This window comes from Cavia porcellus, unplaced genomic scaffold (genome assembly GCF_034190915.1).
Source record: "Cavia porcellus strain 051 isolate PalLab524CR breed Dunkin Hartley unplaced genomic scaffold, mCavPor4.1 scaffold_31, whole genome shotgun sequence".
Lineage (NCBI taxonomy): Eukaryota > Metazoa > Chordata > Mammalia > Rodentia > Caviidae > Cavia > Cavia porcellus.
The window spans coordinates 36,966,914-36,987,292 of NW_026947514.1; the positions used below are offsets into that span (position 1 = coordinate 36,966,914).

At 39.6% G+C, this 20,379-nt stretch overlaps 1 protein-coding gene and 1 non-coding gene across 4 annotated transcripts in view; both read left to right on the forward strand.

The window, feature by feature from the left end:
• LOC100716739 (coiled-coil domain-containing protein 170-like) overlaps window positions 1–20,379 on the forward strand; it is a 59,183-nt gene that overhangs the window by 26,725 nt on the left and 12,079 nt on the right. For all 3 annotated transcript variants that reach the window (XM_063240889.1, XM_063240891.1, XM_063240890.1), the window contains 3 exons: window positions 660–907; window positions 17,053–17,185; window positions 18,596–18,904. In XM_063240889.1, coding sequence (XP_063096959.1) covers window positions 660–907; window positions 17,053–17,185; window positions 18,596–18,904 — 690 coding nt within the window. The remainder of the gene's footprint in view (window positions 1–659; window positions 908–17,052; window positions 17,186–18,595; window positions 18,905–20,379) is intronic.
• Window positions 19,750–19,821, forward strand: Trnaa-agc (transfer RNA alanine (anticodon AGC)). Its single transcript has one exon. It is a non-coding gene; the product is annotated as a tRNA-Ala (tRNA).

Sequence of the window (20,379 nt, forward strand, 5' to 3'; positions counted from 1 at the left end):
GTTCTTGTCCTGATATGCTGTCTGTTTTGGTTATGCACACCAAGAAGTGACACAAAAGCGAAGTTGGAACCATTATGGTTAATTTGGGCACACGTATTAGGAACTAAGGAGGCTGGGCATGGTGGCGCACGGCTGTAATTTCAGCATATGGGAGGTTGAGGCAGGAGGATCGCTGAGAGTTCAAGGCCAACCTGGGCTGCACACTGCACTACGTAGCAAGGCCCTGTCTCAAAAAGAAAAACAAAAAACAAAACAGGGACAAAGTGTTATAAACAGGGTTCTCTCTTGAAGAAGGCCCTGGAACATGCTCCTCTTTACCACCCACCAGAAAACTAGCTCTGGCTAAAGCACCAAATACTTATTTCTCTTTGCCAGAAACTACAAAATTCATTATTGGTGTAGTTTATTTTAGTAACAAAAGAAATAATTTTAATATCAATAAGAACAAAATCACTTACTCCAAACCCTATGTACCCATTTTATTTTATGTGTAAAATGCTCTTAGCACTAGGATATACTGCTAGGTGTGCGTTTGAAAAGGGCATAGCTCAGACATAAAGTGCTTGCTTAGTGTGTGAAACCCTGGATTTTATCCCTAACACCACGAAAAAAAAAGCTTCATTTTATTGTATAATTTAAATATTTCCCTTTATCATTAGCTAAGAACTCTCCAAAGAAAACTGTTCAGAGAAGAGACTTCGCTGCAAGAGACGAAGACTGACCTAGCACGGTACAAGGAGCAGCAGTCCTTCCAGATAATGTCCCTGAGAGACGACGTCAAGAGCCTGCAGGAGCTCATCACCGCCCTGGCCAGAATTAAGTCTCTGAAAAACTCCAATATTCAGAGCCTTGAACGAGGCAACTGGAATCTAGCTAAACGCGTTACGGAACTAGAAAACCTCCTAAGGTAGGACATTTCCAGGTTTGTTTCCAAACCAGTCTTTCGTCGTGTGTTTGTACATTGGATAGGAACTCCACGCTGCTGGTTGATTACAGAGTTTAAATCTGGTAAAATTATAGGTAATACCTGACTCTACATTTTTACATTAAAATATTTTATATAGAGATGTCACAGGCTGTAAGATGCACCTTTTTTAGGCACATATCATCCAGTGATTGTAACAACTATCACCAGTATCTAATTTGAAAATATTTTTGTGATCCACAAAAGAAATCTCTTGGACACATTAGTGGTTACTCCCCAGCCCACTTTCTCCGAGCCTCTGACAACGACTAATCTTTCTTTCCATGTAGATTTGCCTTTTCTGGCCCTTTCAGATTAATGCAGTTACAGTGCATATCCCCTCTTGTCCGACTTCTTTCACTTACAAAGTGTTTTCAGGGTTTATAACGTTTTAGCATTAATTTCTACTTCATTTCCTTCTTATGGCTGCATAGAATTTCACTCTGTGTATGCACCACATTTTGTTCATTTATTACTTGATGACTTCTTGGTGGTTTCCCTTTTTTCCTATGAATAATCCTTCTATGAACTTTCCTGTGCAAGCTTTCATGTGAACATGTTTTATCTCTGTTAGGCACACGCATTAGGAGTAGAATTGTTAGGTCATATAATAACTGTTTGTCTGATTAAGCTTTGAAGTTCTTTTCTTGGTACTGGCAACTGAACTCAGGACCTTGCATTCGCCAGGTAAGCACTTTTGTTGCTGAGCTGTATTTACTTTTAAGATATTTCCAGGCTATTTTCCAAGATATCAGGACCATTTTCATTCCCAACAGCAGCGTGAAGGTTACAATTTTATCATATTCTTCATCAATACTTACTGCTTGTATTTTTTTTTTACTATACTGAATATAAGTCTAGTGAATCTGAAATAGTAGCTCTTAGTGACTTTAACTTGCATTACCCTAGTGACTAAAGATACTGAGCATCTTTTCAGGTACTTACTAGGTATTTGCATATCTTCTTTGTAGAAATATCTATTCAGAATTTTTGCTCATTTTAAAATAATCTTGGGTTGTCTATTGTTGAGAGTGTGATAATTTCTAGATAAGGAACCTTACTAAATGTGTGATTTGCATTTACTCTCTCCCAATATGCAGGTTGTCTTTTCACTTTCTCTTTTTGTCTTTATTCTCTTTTTCTCTCCTTCCTTCCTTTTCTTTTTTGGAGAAGGCATCTCCCCATTTTTGTTGTAATTTTTATTTTAGTTTAGTTTTTTAATTTTAAAGAGAGTAAAACAAAAAGAACAGAACAATGCAAGCACTTCACAGTCAGACAACAGGACATCAACAGTAGCTACGATAACGTCTCTTATCTTTGAAATAGCTGAGCATACTTTCACACACAATAATATCAAGTATAACAAAATAGTATAAAACCATTCAAAAGAAGAAAGCATCACAGGACTTCAAAACCAAGTATTAGGAAATAAACAATGGCTACTATAATATCTCATTTTCCTCAAAAATTTTGTCTAAGCCATCACACATAATAAAATCTAGTAAAACACAATAGGATAGAACCAATCAAAACAGAAGAACAAAAGCGTAGTAGGACTTCAAAACAAGATGATAGTAAATCAGCAATGGCTATCATAATGTCTTATTTTCTTTAAAATAGCTGCTCATACCATCACACATAATAAAATCAAACAAAACAGAATAAAACCAATCAAACCAATGAATGGAAGTATTATAAGGCTTCAAAGCAATATAATAGGAAACCATGATTACGATAGTACATCCCATTGCATTCAAAATAACTGTCCCTACCATCCAACAGCATAAAATCTAACAAAATAGACAGAAATAAGCCAAACCTCACAAAATTGTGTAAACAATGCAAGAATTCAAGAAAAGACAATAAGAAATGACAATAGTTTCCACCCTTCCCTCCCAGGTGTTTCCTCCCCTTTGCTCTTACATTAACTATTTTACTTTTGGATCTCATTAACTCCTTCTGTTTCTTATGCTGGGGTTCACACATATGAGTTCAAACTGTTTCAGCCATGAACATCATCTCCAGTTGCGTCCATTTACCTATAGGAGCCTTCAGATTATTCTACTTTATAGCTGGGTAGCTTTCCACTGCATGAAAATACTGTGTCTTTCTTATCCATTCTGCAGTTGATGGGCAAGTTACTCTTGCTTTTTGAGGGGAGTCTCCTGTCACATGGAACAATTGTTTTCTCTGCTTTGATTTTCAGTCTATAAATTTCCTTTCCAGTTAGATGTGTTTCTTGTATACAGTATATCGATAGACCTTGCTTCTTGATCCACTCTCCCTGTGTTTCTTTTTATTGCTGACCTGAGGCCATCTACATTAATGGTTACAACCAGCATACATTGGTTTTCCTCTGCCCTGCCATCCTCCTGCCCTCCAATTTTCTCCTTCATTCAATTGCCTGTCTTGTTTGGTGATCGTCCTCTGCTGCAGTTCCTGGAATCATGGTCATCTTTATCTCTCTCTAGAATATCCTTTAGCACTCTCTGTAGGGTCGGTTTGGGAGTCATGAATTCCTTCAGTTGTTCTTTATCATGGAAGTATCTTATTTTTCCATCAGTTTTGAAAGATAGTTTTTTGGGTAGATCAATATAGGTTGGAAATTGTTTCCTTTCAGGGTTTGAAACACTTCACTCCAAACTGTTCTTGACTTGATTGTCTGTGTTAACAAATCTGCCATGATTCTGACTGCTTTTCCTTTATAGGTCATGTGTCTCTTTTCTCTAATAGCTTTTAATATTCTGTTCTTGTGCTGAATTTCTGGTACATTGATTATTATGTGTCTGGGTGTAGATTTACTTTGGTTATAGCTAGTTGGAGTCCTATATGCCTCATTTATCTGCATACCAGATCCATTTCCTATGTTTGGGAAGTTTTCTTCTATTACTTCTGTGAATATCCTTTCAATCTCATTTGTGTTGACCCCTACTTCTTCACCAACACCTATTATTTGTGAATTTTGCTTCTTTGCATAATCTTGCAGCCATTCACTTCCTGATTCCATGTTGTTTTTAAGAGATCTTTCCTTTCACAATCACTAGCTGCAATCCGTGTCTTCAAGGTTTGAAAGTCTGTCTTCAGTCTCTTTGCCAGCTTTTGATTGAATTTTTAATTTCATGGATCTCTCTTTGAATCTGTTTCATGCATTGTAATTCCTTTCTGCATTCATTCAAGGTTTCCACCATTGTCCTATGCTCCCCTTTTTTGTCTATGTCTTCTTTAAACCTGCTAAACAATTCTTTCAGTGTGTTTGTGATTTCTTCTTTTACTTGAGACATTTTTTCTGATTTGACTGCTTTTGCAATCTCATGAAGTTGTTTCCTTATTTCAGTTGCTATCCTCTCAGAGATGTCAGGTGTGTGACTTCCATTTTCTTCCATGACTGTATCTCCCAGACTACTTCTGTGGGCTAGAGGTCTGAGTTTGCCTTTTGCTCCTTCATCTTGACATTCTCCTGGGCTCCTCCCAATGAACTGGTTGTGGGGTCCCAGATATTTCCCATGTTGGCTACCTCTAGGCAGTGTAGGGGGATGAGACAGGCACCTGGGTTCCCCTAACCCCAGATTTATAGGGAGGTAGCAGGGTGTGGAGCAGGCTTCTCTAGACCTGTGCAGCTACACCGGGGTTTTGCTGATGATCAGGGGTGCATGGAGATGGGGCTGCATCTCTCAGGATGTGTGTCTACACTGGGATTCCCACAATGGTGGCAGACACACAGGGGTATGTGTGTCTGACTTTACAGTGGGTGATGGCTGCCTGAGGGAACCAAGGACCTTCAGTGGTAGTCTAAGGATGCACAGGGCATCCCTGCTCCTGCTGGCTGCCTGCAGGAAGGAGCCTTCGGGTGGCAGCTCCCTGAAGGTGAAGGTAGATCTGCTGGTTCTCTCTGCCCACGCTGGCCACCTGCAAGACATGGCCTTTTGGTGGCTGCATACAGCAGGCAAAGGTGGATCTGTCTGGTTTACTCTGCTCACACTGGGCATGCAGAGGAAAGGGCCTTCTGATGGCCTGTAATTTTTATTTTAAAGAGAATAAAACTGGGAGGTTGAGCAAAGATGGTGGATAGATAACAGCCAGCTACAGAGGCTCCCTGAGATAGTCAGCTTGAACTCAACATAATACAACATGGGGAGTCCCGAACAGAGGGAGAGGAATTCTCTCATCCCAAGAAGAAACTAAGGTGAGAAAAACCAATCAAACATTCACTCCCAGCTGGACGCACCACTGTGCAGCCCTGAGCACCTCTGGGCCACTGGCAAGACAGACCATCCCCATGCCACCATGCTCCAGCTGCTGCCTCCAACTCTGCCGCATCGCCGCCTTGGCATTCACCACTCATATGAGGACACAAGCCCACGACACCAGTGCTGAGTGGACCCCTGCTGCCGGAGCACCCCCAAGGTCTCCGGGCAGGTGAGTATGTCTTCGCTGCTGCCAAGCCCATGTGACCAGAGCCCCACAGAGCCACTGCCACAAACAGATCACAGAGAATCTGCTTCTGAAAACACCTCTTCAGACCATAATCAAACATACAGAACTAGAACTTTCTGGTTTCCTGCCATGATCAACCTGCTTCAGGGAATTGGGCCTGCACCCTGAACTCTGGACTGGGCAGCTTGGGGTAAGTGTCCCTGCACCATCCCGAGCCCCTGGGAGGGAGTTTAAGATACCTCAGATAACAGCAAATTGGGGAGGGCAGCAAAACCCCAGTCAGCATGCTTCAGAAAGACCCTAAGCAATACAGAGAGGGCCAGAGACCCCCAGGACACACCTGTCTGAAAGAAACCAGAAACATGACAAGAGATAGAAAAAAAAACCCTTCAGCCACTGACTCTGGAAAAATAAGCCCAGGAGAGATGAATACAGAAGAGAAACAGTGCAGTAATCATGCAATATTAGATACAGCATCAGTGGACATAAAGAAATACCTTCATAACCTTATAGATGAATTTAAAACTGTATTTCTGATTCAAGTGAGGCAAGATATAAAAAGATTAATTACAGAAATGATAAGCCCCTCCCAAGAGAACACAGATGGAAGAAGAGAGGAACTCAGAAAAGGAAGAGAAATCTTTGATCAAGAATATAAACAAAATCTAGAATACATGAAACAGATCGAAAGAGATTACCAGGAAACTAAAAACTTCATTGAAAGCTGGCAAAATGCCTTGACAGAAACTAAAGTTAGCCTTTTGAAACTTGAAGAGAGATTTATGGTGTGTGATCGTGAAAGAAAAGATCTCTTAAAAATAACAAGAAGCCAGGAAGAAACAATTCAAAGGCTAGAAGATGACAAGAGGATCTATAACTTAAAAATAAAAAGTGTGAGCAAAGAAACAGGAGTAACCACAAATGAACTATAAAGACTATTCACAGATGTAATTAAGGAAAACTTCCCAAGCGTAGGAAAAAGAAATGATATCCAGATAAAAGAGGCATACAGAACTCCAGCCACCTACAACCAAAATAGACCTACACCCAGACATACAATAATCAAGATTCCAGAAATCCACCACAAGAACATAATATTAAAAGCAGCCAGAGAAAAGAAGCAGATCACCTACAATGGAAAAATTATCAAAATAATGACAGACTTATCAACACAAACTCTCAAATTGAGAAGAGCTTGGGGGGAAATAGTCCAAGTCCTGAAAGAAAATAACCTCCAACCAAGACTGATGTACCCTGAAAAACTCTCTCTCAAAATTAATAGAGAAACAAGATATCTCCAAGACAAGGAAGAATTGTGGGAGTTCATGGCCCCCAACCCAACCCTACAAAAAATACTGAAGGACATTCCAGAGAAAGAGAGGAAAAAATACCAGGATTCCAGCTACAGTCACAGAGAGACCTCAATGAATGGGGCAGACAGTGGAATGAAGGAGTAAAGTGGACAAATAATAGCAGAAGAATAAAATATCAGAAATGAGGCAGAGACAGTAAGCTATAATCTTTAATATAGATAGCCTTGATACACTAACAAAAAAGAAACACAGGCAGAGTAGATTAGCAGGCAGAATCCATCGAGATACTCTGAATAGGAGATACACTCAACCTAAAAGAGGGTTAATAAAGTAGGAGTCAAAGATGAGAAGACAATGCTATATGTGACAGGAAACCAGAGAGAAATAGGGACAACTTGTCCAGCAGCCGCAGATAGACTAGAAAGCTGTGACACTTTTGGGCAGTGTAGAACTACACAGCTGGAAGGAAGGAAAACCTTGTGACTTTAGTAAGTAAAGGAGTACAGTTCAAGATCAAGGTCTGGGGTAGCAACATTCAGATAGATAACAGGTTGGCTTCCTAATCTAAAGACTAAAAGAGCTAGTGGGACTCAAAATATACAAAGCACCCTGAGAAAGGGAAAAGGGGAATTGTCTAAAAAAGGAAGGCAGAGGACATTGTTAATAGTGTGTCAGGATTTAAAAGTCACAGTAGTCTTATTGCTCTGTTTAGTTTGATTTTATTTTGTTCCAGTCTGTCTACTTATATTAGATTTGAGGGCACAGACAGTTAACCCAAAAATAGCAGGTTATACCATGGTAACTGTCCTTAATTTCCTATTAACTTACACTGAAACCCTGTATTACTTACATTGTTTTACTATGACTGATCTTATTTGAAGCTGGTTTGTTTAGCCTCGATTGATTTCATTCAAATTTGGTAAGCTTGATAGTATCAAGTCTAAGAGTAGAGGCAACTACTCTGAAGATGACAAGATGTAAAAGATATCCATTCTGGTTTTGATTATTAACTGCTTTGAAGTCCTACAATATCTTAAAAGTTGTGTTTTTATTAAAATAGCTATATAATGTTATGTTCAATTATATTATGCCTGATGATATGGACAATTCTATTGAAAATAATAAAGCATAGTAACTACCGTAGATCACCTAATATTGAGGTCCTATATGTCTTTTTCATTTCATGTTTTTCTAGGAATTTATTTTGTTGTCTTGTTTTGCTCTCTTTTTCCCTATAATACAGAAAGGATAGATATATATGTAGAGAGTCACACATGGGAAGAATTTCTAAACTATTTATAGGAACAGATTATATAATACACAGTGTAATGAATGGATGCTCTGAAGAAGAGACACTAAGAAACCCAGTGCTAATTCTTCTGCGTTATGATATGAAATCTAGCAATACTATCATTCACTGTTCAGAGTGATATTAGTCTAGACTCTTATGTTCAATTTCAGCTTATGTAAAGATAAAGACAGCTACTATGAATAGACTGAGAAACATTATGGTAGACATTATTGATTTCCTCAAAATCAGGTCTTAAAGACCTAAAAAGACTTAATCATCCTGTAATGATCTGATTAGTTCTATAATGTTCAGTACATATTCAATATGTGTGAAGATGGGGACAACTATTTGGAAGAAAACTAGAGACAGTAAGACAGACAGTGAAGATCTCCAGTGGATTTGCTTTGAAATCTATGTTTCTTTAAATTGTTTCCTTATAAACTGTTTTGTTCTGTTTAATCTTACCCTCTTTAAGATAAAAAACAAGTGTATAGGACTGATAACCATATTACTAAGTTCTTGTTGAACTGTTGAGCAGAACTGTTTGCAGTGTCATTGTTTGAATATCACTTTGTATGCTTTAATTTTGTAACTCGAGCAACTATTTCTAAGGTGACGGTATGTAACTTGTCGACTGGTGATTTATTACTGTTTATTTGTCTGAAATTCTCTATTGTTTCTACCCTTTTTATCCGTTTTTTTCTTTAAATAAAAAAAAGAGAATAAAACCAAGGAAAATAAAACAAAATGAAACCAATAAAAATAAGACAGTTTAAATGACACAGTATTTGAAAATAAGATAATAGGAAATCAACAATAGTTACTATAAGCCTCTTATCTTCAAAATAGCTGCCCAATCATCAGACATGGTAAAATCAACCAAAACAGAAATAGAATAGAACTGATAAAAACAAAACAATGGATGTAACAAAGGACTTCAAAACAAGATAATAGTAAATCCAAAATGTCTACCTTAATATACCTTGTTATCTTTGAAATAGCTGCCCATGCCATCAGATATAATAGAATCAAACAAGATAAAAACAGAATAAAATCCAACCAAACAAAACAATCAGAATGATACAGAACTTCAAAACAAGATAATAGGGAATTAACAATGACTTCCACTTTCAGGAGGAGATTCCCCCATAGATGCTATGCTGCATATTGTTATTCTCTGAATAGATGATCAGACTACCGGTTTTAGGCCTGCAAAGTCAGTGAAACATTAAAGACTACAAGCATTAAGTTGTATTTTACCTCAGTAGCTATCATCTCAGCCTGCATTTCTCCGGATCAGCCAGCTGCTTACAGGGGCAGTGAAGGAACTTGGCTCTTCTTGTCTCCCAGCCCACTGTCAGGAGGGGCTGGTATCTGGTTCTCCCACCAGCAGCCCATGCATGGTGCCGACTCACAGGAAGAGCTTGGCTTCCAGAGTCTCCCCACGTTGCCCACACTGGCCTTAGGTTCCTGGGCTCAAATGACTGTCTGACCTCAGCCTCCCAAGTATTTGGGATGACAGACACACAACACTGCATCCAGCTTTTTCATAAACCCTTTTTAAAAACTTTCTCAGTATGCTATATATGCCTTACTCCCCAACTTCCATTTGAAGCATTAAATTAAATTAAAACTTTTAAATTTTGATGAAGTTTAAAAATTTTGGTCACTTGTGTCTTTGGTATCCAATCTAAGAAACCATTGCCTAATTCAGAATCACATTCAGAAACAAAAAGAATCATATTCAGACCTATCTTTTCTTTTTCTTGTTCTGTTTTGTAGTATTAGGGATCAGGGCTTGGAACTGAGCTATATGCCCAGCTCTTTTTTGTTTTATTCTAAGACAGAATGGTGCCAAAAAATATGTTTTTCCAGATGCATTATCCACTTAACCTCAGTATCATTTGCTGAAAAGACTCTTCCTTCCCTCCCTGAGTTGTCTTGGTACTATTGCCAAACATTACGTGGGCATAAACGTGTGAATTTTATTTATAGTATTTCTGTTCTGTCATATTGGTCCAGCGTGTCCTCCCAGTATTACACTGTCTTGTTGAATACTGTAGCTTTCTGGTACATTTTGAAAGCAGAAAGAGTGAGTCCTCCAACTTTTTCCTTTTTTCTTTTCCCTTCTTTTTTTCTTTTAAGATCTTATTGTTATTCTGGGCCAATTACTAGATTTTAAGTTCAACTTGTTAATTTCCATAAAAAGGCAAATGTAGGGCCAGGAATTTAGCTCAGCATCTAGGATTTAGCATAAACACCTGCCTTGCAAGTGCATGGTCTGAGTTCAATCCCCAATACAAAAAAAAAAAAAGAGAGAGAGAGAGACAAATGTAATTTTGATTAATAGACATTATGTTGAATCCATATACCAATATATAATGTTGCCTTCCAATCTGTAAACATGAAATGTTTTCCAAATTATTTAGGGCTTCTTTAATTTTTTTAAAGGACGTTTTGTACTTTTCAGTGTATATGTTTTGTTTGAATCAGGGTCTCAGTATATGCCCAGGCTGGCCTTGAATTTACTGGATACCCAGGCTGGTTTAATACTCATAATCCTGCTGGAACTCGGCATGGTGGTGCACACAAAAAGTCCCAACATTCAGAAGGCTGAGGCAGGAAGATGGTTGTGAGTTTGAGGCCAACCTGGGCTATACAGCAAGACCCTGTCTCAAAAAATCAAAATCAAACAAAAATTTTTTAAAAAGTCAAAGCAAAGCAAACCAAAACAAAAAACTCATATTCCTACTGCCTCAGTCTCATGAATGCTGGCATTACAGATATGTACCAACATGCCCAGCTGTACATGTATTTTATTTCTAGGTATTTTATTCATATTTATGCATTAAAATAAAATTGCTCCCTTAATTTCATCTTTTAATCCTTCATTTTTAGGGAGTAGAACACAATCGAGTTTTGTATCCCAAACTCCATGCAAGGCCATGTTATCTGTAGAGATAATCTCCTTTTTCCTTTCCGGTTCAGACACTTTTCCCCCCTTGCCTAATTGTTTGACCTCAAATCTCCAATACAATATTGAATAAAAATGGGAAGAAATTGGCCTCTTTGTTTTGTTCTTGATCTTAGTGGAGAACTTAGAGCCTTTCATCATTAATCAGAGTGTTAGCTGTAGGGTTTGTTTTGTTTGGTTTTTTAGTATATGCACTTTCTTTCTTTCTTTAGATAAGGTCGCACTATGTACTGGCCTTGAACTCACCGTGTAACCTCAGCTGGCCTTGACCTCATGGTGATCCTCCTGCCTCAGCCTCCCAAATGCTAGAATTATATGTGTGGGCCACCCACCCAGCTGTGTACATGCATGTTAGTGAGGTGGGAAAATTTCCATGTAGTCCTACTTTGTTGAATGTTTTTCTTATGAAACGCTCTTGGATTTTGTCAAGTGATTTGACCTGCCTCTACTGGGTAACCATGTGGTTTTATGCATTGTATGTATAATTTGTTACTCTGGACCTATGCTTGCTTAGGCTGGGATGGCAAGCCTTCCAGAGCTTTCAGTGGTAACAACCAGGTGAAGCACACATGCCATAGATTCATCACTACTGATAAAGAAAAGTAAATTATTTGATCATATATCTTTAGACTGATAGCAGAAACAAAATCCTTTATTCTCCCTCTTGCAATACAAATAATATTTTAGAGTCAGACTGTAGAAATCCAATGCAGATATGAATACTGGAATAGCTTGTTGTTATTGTGTTTGGAATATATTAGCCCAACTAATATGTTGAAGTTTCTTTTGTGTCTTTACTCTCTCTCTCTTCCTCTCTCTCTCCAGGTAGGGTCTTGCTATGCAGTTCAGGCTGGCTTTGAACCTACTACAAAACTCAGGCTGGCCTTGAACTCATGGAGATCCTCCTGTGTCAGTCTCCTGAGTCCTGAGATTACAGGCATACACCATCACGCCTGTACCCCTCATGCAGGCTAGTCGCAGCCAGTCACATAACAACCAAAGGGGAATTTTCCTTGCCTCATGGCCTTGAACCAGCACATCAGCCTTTTTTTCTTCCTCTAGACTGAAACTGAACAATGGTCTCTACTGGCCTGTGGGCTTGGAAGGGAAGGTTTACCCGCCCTCTGCTCCTGGATCTAAGACTTTCATACTTGGGCTTAACTACATCCCCAGCTTCCTGGGTCTCCAGATTGCTGACTTCCCTTGCAGACCTCGGGACCTGCCGGCCTCCTGCATGTGTCAGTCTTTCCAGTAACTCTCTCCTGTATGTTTATACATCTTACTAGTTTGGTTTTTCTAGAGAAGCTTGAAACCCACACATACAGTTTTTTGAAAGGATCTCATCACCCGGTTAGTATCAAAGGAGAGAGGAGGACTGGACTGATCTCACGGAGTGTATTCTGGAGAACACTGCACAAAGGCTTGTTCCTAGTCGGTGTCTGGCTCCCACATCATTAGCTGTTCTTTTTGGTGGTTGATACAGTTAGGACTACATTTTGTAGTTTGGAGATGTCGTTCATCAGCAGAACACTCGCAAAGCACGCACGAGACCCTGGCTCCAGGCCTCAGAAGTGCACGTGCACACACACACACAATGTGTTTTAGGCTCAGCACTTTTTATTTTTGTTCTCTTGTTATTGAAAGAGATATGTTAAAACGTGCAGTTAGAATTGCAGATTCGGATCTCTTTCTTTTAGTCTGTCAATTTTTGCTTTACATATTTTGCAGTTATTTGCATCATAACTAAAGACTGATTTTGTGACGTCTTCTGTTGAACTGTTGCCCCTTTTTTTTTTCTGATGCTGGAAATTAAACCCACAGCCTTACATATGCTAGGCACGTGCTCTACCACTGAGCCCGTCCCCGGCCCCTTCTTGCTTTGAAGTCTGTTTTGATTGTAACAGCACTAAGCCACCTTTCTTTTGGTTGATGGTCACACAGTATACCTTCTTCTCTTTCCTTGTTTCTTTCCTCCCTCTCTCCTTCCTTCCTTCCCTCTTCCCTTTCTTTCTTTTCTTTCCTCTCCTTCCCTGTCCTTCACTTCCCTTCATGACCAGGTCTCACTGCGTTGCCCAGACTGGTCTGAAACTCCACAGCTCAAGTGACCCTCCCGTCTCAGCCTCTTGAGAGCTGAGACGTGGCAGAATTCAGATCAGAGAGACCAGCAGGGAAGCAGGAGGATTTCATCTCAAGGTTCTGGGTGCACACTGGCTCATCTTGGCCTGGTGATGTCCAGCAATGGCTGAGCGCTGGACAGAGGACGGGCTCTGATTCCTCTACGTTTGGTCAGGGGGGTGGGCCTGCAGCACGGAACTTGTGGGCAGGCAAAGGAGGAAAAGGGAGTTTGACAAACTGCGACGAGTTTTGTACCTTGGTGGCTCTGCTCGGGTATAACAGAATGTTATGGGAATAGAAAGTGATAAAATTTTAGTGATAAAAGCTACTGCTTTTATCTGTGTTGGAACACAGAACAACAACTGTAGGGATGGGAAAGTTGGGGAAATTGACTTTTTCTTTTTAAATCCTGCTTTAAGACCACAGATCTATCACTCTGTCCAGCATCATTTTCCATTTTAAATTCACACCTTTCTGAATCCTTAAAGTGTCTTGAAAAATAGCAGTTTTTTAAAAAAAAATCTAGTCTGGTACTCTTGCCTTATTTGTTTGTTTAGTTTATTTATTTTTCTGACACTAGTACTGGGGATTGAACTCAAGGCCTCACAGTGAGTTACATCCCAGCCTTTTAAAAGACTTTATGTGGAGATAGGGTTTTACTAAGTCACTAACTTGACCCAGTGAGGCTCAAATTTACAGTTTTCCTGCCTCAGCCTCCCAGAGTACTAGACTCACAGGTACATGCCACCACACCTGGCTAGCTACTTTTGCCTTTTAGTTGAATCTTTATACCATCTCTTAAGTAATTAATGAAATTCTTGGAAGTTTACCATATTGTTATTTATGTTTTTTTCTGTTGTCTGTACCTTTATTATCCCTTACCACTTTATTTTTGGATTAGTAAGTTTTAAATTTTTCTCTTATATCGTTTTAATATCTTTTAAATTATTATTACAAAATTGTTATGGTTTGGGTCTGGCATGTGGGCTTTGTGGAGGTGGGGAATCTAGAGTCTGTGATTAGTTCATTGTGTAGTGCTGGATTGGGCAAGTGCTCTGGAGCAGGTAACCTGTACATAGACTAAAGGAGGGGAAGAGGTACGCTCCTCCCTTTCCCCTTACTGCTTTGGTGTCTTCTGCCACTGTGAACTGCTACCCCTGTGCCATGCCAACCTGCCTTGGAGCCAACTGACTGTGGACTGAAACCTCCACAAACTGTGAGCTAACTAAACCTTTCCTTCCCTAATTTTTGCATTGGGTATTTTGACTCAGCAATGAAAGAAAAGTGACCAAGACCAAAATGCATATTTGATTCATTACATTTTAAATTAGTACTCTTCATCTCAGCCCAGGGGAGGCTGAGGCGGGAGAATCACTGTGAGTTTGAGACCAGGTTGGGCTACAAAGTGACTTCAAGTCCAGGCTGAACTACATAGCAAAACCCTGTTTCAAACAGAAAAAAATTAGTACTCTGATGTTACCTTATCCCCTTAAATAAAAAACTTATGACAGTTTAACTCCACTTGTGCTATTGTTGCCTTCTACTTTTCCATATGTATAAAATGTTATTGTTTTACCAATTGTCAGTACTTGTTTCTCTCTTTTTTGTACTGGAAATCGAACTCAGGACTTTGTGCTTTTTGTACTGGAAATTGCACACAGGCAGGCACTGTGCTGCTGAGCTACATCCTTAGTCTATACTGGCTTCTTTTTATGCACACATTTCCTTTGTCATGGTCTTCATTACCCCCTGCAGTTCTGTGCAGCCACCAGAATGTCTTTCATCCTAAAAAATTACCTGGCATGTTCCTTATCTAGAAAGTTTTCTGAAATTTTTCCCATCTTCAAATTATGTTTATTTCCTCTCTTTTGTATTTAATTTTGTTTTGGCTTTTGAGACAGAATCTCGCTATGTAGTTCAGGCTGACCTGGAACTCACACTGATCCTCCTGCCTCAGCCTTCCAAGTGCTGGGATTACATGTGTGTGCCATCATGCCCTGCTTCCCCTCAAATTTTGCAGGGCAATTTCACAGAGTATAGAATTCTAGGTTCTCTGTACATTTTCTTTTAGCACTTCAGTAGGTCATTTGGTTATCTTCTGACATTTATGACTTTGAAGTCAGACATCCCTCTTATTGGATCTTTGCAGGTAATGTGTGCTTTTCTTCTGTTTTCACTGATTAACAGTTTCACTATGATATATCTTGCTGTGATTTACTTTATATTTATCCTGCTTGGAATTTGCAAGATTTATTGACTCTGTCAATTGATATCTTTCATTGAATTTGGAAAGAATATTTTTTCAGATCTAGTTTGTCTTTCTGTCTCTATTCTGATTCTATGACTGAATTTACAGGTTTATTAGAACTTTTGAATGTATTTTGCATGTTGCTAATATAACTTTTAGAGTTAAATTTTCTCTTTCGATAATTTGGGTTTTTTCTTGATCTGATTTAAATTCACTAAGCTCTGTAGAATACAGTTCTCAGAAATGGACACAAAAATGTGGTAGACTGAAACTGTAACCTAGCTTCAGGGTAGAAAATATTACCAATACCTAGCAATTGGTAATCCAAACAAGAATCAAATTATTGCTGCTTATAGCAAAACTTATTTTTATCCTATGTTTTCTTTTGTGATGCTAGGGATCAACCCCAGAGCTCTGTGCATGCTAGGTAGTGTTGTACTTCCCCAAAAAGGCCCCTGAGATGAAAAATGGGACAAGACCCCTGAGGTGAAAAAAGAACGGGGCAAAACGATGTCGTTTTAAGAAGAAGCGCTTTTATTTTAGCTGGCCCAGTGACACAGTGCAGATAGCATTTGCCAAGCTGTGCAACTGAGTTATAATTTTGACTGATTTTTGTAGTTCATTTATGATTAGCTCATTGATCATTAAGTACATAGTGACGAGAAACAGAAACAAGATGGGCCTTTGCTTGAGGTCAGAGACATTTCACAGTGGGTGGTTGGCCAATTCATAGCCCTTGGTCTGCCAATTCCAGGAACATTTGTCTCTCATAAAGGGAACAATGGTTGACACAGCATCATTTGTCTCTTACAAGGGGAACAAAAGTTGACACAGCAAACAGGTTACTAAGGTGTGTGTGTGGGGGAAACGACACATACAGAGCAGCATGACGACGTGGTCAGTTAATTTATAACAAATTTATAACAACGTGGTCGGCACTCCAGGTACATGGTTTCTAGGGCGATAAGCATAGAGCATAACAGGTAAGTGCTCTACCACTGAGCTACATCTGAGCCCGGAGATTTTACATATTTCATGATTGAACAAGTTTGTGCCTCATTGTATCTAATTCTCTATGTTGCAGGAATTATATCTAATTTCTTGTTTCCTCATCAAATTGCCATTGAAGTCCCACTTAGGTGATGTTGAAATAGGTGTATTGTACCCAGGTAGAACTTCCTGATCATCACAACGTTACCTCAGCAGCAGGCAGATTTTTATATTCGAATTTCATGTTAACAAGAATGGTTTCAAAACTAACCACCCCCCAAGGGAGCTACTATAAGACTAATAACACTAAGTTGCTTTTCTTTCTCTTACTGTATCATTTCTAGTGTTTCCCTGGAAATTCTTGGATACTGCATAGCTCTTTTCATAAGAAATATGAATATACACACGTAAGTGTATGATACGCATACATAAATATTTTATATGAGAGATTATTTTAAATCTTTTTTCCCACAGTACTGGGAATTCAATCCATTCGCACTGAACTTCTTCCCAAGCCCCCTTTATTTTTTATTTTGAGACAGGGTCTTGCTAGGTTGCCCATGATGTGCTCAGACTTGCAACTTTCCTGCCTCAGGCTCACAGATGCTGGGATGGTAGATGAGAATCACCATGCCTATCATCTTACTTCTGTCAGCCTATGGCCTTTACTTGAATTGACTGAAATGGTTTCATGATGTTGTTACCCTCTCATGTCTTACACAGACTGCATCTGGCTGAAAGAGAAAAAGCAGAGCAAAAAGCGGGCTTTCCAGCGAATAATCTGCCGCATATGAGCAGACTTCCCCCTACGAATCTAAAAGGACAGGAAGACTCTTTGGACATTATTCTAGCAAAGGTGAGAACCAGCTTTGATTGATTTCTGAAGAAAAAGGATTCCTATTGCTTTCTGTTACTCCGGGGGGTGATGGGTTAGCATCCAGTAGCCCCGCAGCCCTCTTTCTCATGGGGACCAAGGGAAGCAGTGTCATGTGGACTCCAGTGTATGCAGATGAGGTGCCCGGCCTGGCAGGAACCACAGGTGTCCGTGTTTCTGCAGAAACGGGTGGAGGGAATGTGGCTTGGAGACACCTAGTTTTAATTCCCTAGTGTGGATTTGTTCCTGCTGCTGCAGTAATCTAGGGTTATGTCTGGGTGTAGGGAGCTAAAGAGAAGCTTGGGAAGTGCAAGTCATTGAAACCGAGGCACAGAAATGGCACGGCTGACATGTTGGTGGGTTGCAGACACGAGCCAGGAGAGCTAGAATTACAGCAAGACGTGAGCTAAAGGAAGTGAGCCGGATCTCAGGAGGCAGGACCCGGGATGAGCAGAAGGTGTTACTCAGGTCTGGCTAGGGGAGCTGCACCTCTGATCGTTTCTTTCTTTGCTCTTTTATTCCCCTTCTTTTTATCCTCTGAGCTTTCAGTACACAAACCCATCATCACTTGCACAATTCTTACTCTTTCTTCTTCTGAGGTTCACTTAACAAAAAGCCCAGAGACTGAACTCGTCCCTTCAGCTGCTAGCCCTGAAAGTGGCAGTGAGGTGGAAAGAAGGGCATGTAGAATCTGAAAGGTGGCCAGTGCCTGAAATCCCAGCATTTAGGGAGCTGAGGCAGGAGGATCACGGAGTTTGAGGCCAGCCTGGGCTACAAAGTGAGTTAAAGTGAGCCTGAAGCGCCTAGTGAAACTCTGTCTCCAAAATGATTTAAAAATAATTTAGAATTCTCTCATGGGAAATGGGGGAAGGAAAAGTACAAACATTTCTCATTATTTTTCATGTCATATTTACAATGGAGGCAAATGACTTCAGGAGCACAAGGAAAGATCGAGGAAAGGAAGTACAACTTCTTTGATTTATGCCCTTACATGATCAAGGCTAATCTTAAATTTATTTGATAACCATAAATCTTATGAAAATATTATTTCCCTGGCAGCTTCTCACTTTGTGGTCTTAGCATTCATTGGTAACCCTTACCTGATTCAATTGTCTTATTACAAGTTATAAAGTGATGAATTTCTATCATTTTATATTTTTTTTAGCATAAATTGTTCTGTAAAGAGTTTACCTCATCAGCTAGGGCTCTTGGCTAGCTGCTTCTCTAAATTTCTACCTTTTGTGGTTCTCATGTGATCTTTTGAGTAATGTAAGAGGGTCTTTTCTCCTGAATTTTTGTGTTATAACTATATTTATACTTCAAAAGGATAGAAGTAGCTATCTCTCTGTTACTTTCAATGAGGAAGTTTAACCTGTGTTTTGGCATATTCAGGAGAAGGACAAAGCATTCCTGGCCGGAAACTTTGAGAGAGACATTATTCACCCTGAAGGACCAAACAATGGGCAGAAATTTTGGGATAAATCTCAACAAGATGTGTTCCTCAAGGAAAAACCAACAGCTGAGTTAGATGGACCTCCACACTCATGTAGTCCCGAAATTAAAACTGCGCGGTCTCAGTATCAGGATCTCAGTCAGCCAACTGCTATTCTGAGTGACAGCGGTGGCCCCATCCCAGCCACAGAGGACGCTGTGAAGGAGAGGATTCAAGAAATTGGTGCAAACGAACAATCATGGAAATCCGTAAGTGCACAGATACCCTTCATTTAACGACCTACCTGTTTAGCAACTGTTTGGACTTCTGACTGAGGTGTGCGGTTTGTACTTGCAACCAGACTTTGTTTTTCTTTCTTTTGGTACCGGGGATCAAACTCACAACTTTGTGCTTGCCGCCGAGTTCTATCCCCAGCCCTGCATGTCTTTTTTTGGTACAATACACCTTATTTATAATTTTAGCTGACTGTGCTATACAGTACAGTCATGTAGTTTTACATTACAGTACTGCATGTAAGAGTCATTCAACTAAAACCAAAGCCATCAGGTTGGAGTTTCCTTTGACCATTTCTTTGTTCTGAATATGGATACATACACTTCCTTATTTATTTAATGACTGAGTGGGAGGAATGGAACTCTGTCATTAAACAAGCAATGTCTGTACTCTTTTGATTCTTTCAAGATGTAGATTTCTACATTAGCTAATTTAGTGGAGCATGGCTCTGATTGTAGTTTTGATTTAGTACTATAGTGAAAGAAGACAGTAGGTTGTCTTCACAACCTTGGAGGTAGTTTGGCATGATGATAGAAGTATAGCCGTGCGGTGAATCTCAGTTCTGCCCTTTGCCAGCTGTGTGTCTGTGGGTGGGGGAGGTATTTACTGTCCTCTCTGTGCCTTGGTTTCATTTCAGCAGGGGGATTGAAGGGCAGTGGGGTGCAGGGCAGTGTTTCCCACCTCACAGAAATGAGAAATGCTTAATATAGCTCAACATAAGTTCAATAAACATTAACTTAAAAACAGGGCTATGGTGAAGGTAATATTTTTGTAATGGTTCAACACTGTCAGTTCCGTCGGTGCAGTAATTGTCAGGGCTGGGGGTGTAGCTCAGTGGTAGGGCACGTGCTTAGCATGCACGAGGCCTGGGGTTCAATTCTCAGCACCCCCACAACCAACAAAGGCACACAAATCAATTAATAGAATTACCAGGTAAATGTATTTGAATTCACACGTCCAGTCCAACAAATGATTGAATTACCAGGCCTAAGTGAATACACTTCTTTGTTTCCAAATCACTGTAATAAAATTCTGTGATTTCTCGTCCTAAAATTCAAATGATGATTGAAACTACAGAATGTGACATTCAGCGTGCTAATGAAACCTGCCACACAACTGTCTGTTCAAATCTGCTTTTATTTATTTATTGTTATTATAATATTTTTTTACCATGCTGGGGATCAAGTCCTTTTGGTAGGCAAAGTGCTCTGCTAATGGGGGACTCCCGTGTCTCCAGTTTTGTGTCATTTTAAAATTTTCTGCCCTCTTAAAATCGTGCAACTCTGTTTCTCAGTATTAAAGTATGTTATTCTTGTATATCAGTGTTTTCTATTTATTTCCTTACTTTATATATGTTAAATTTATTTAAAATCTTTCTTATTCGTCTGGTTATTTTACCTTTTGTTTTTTAGTATCAGGGATTGAACTCATGACCTTGTGCGTGCCAGGC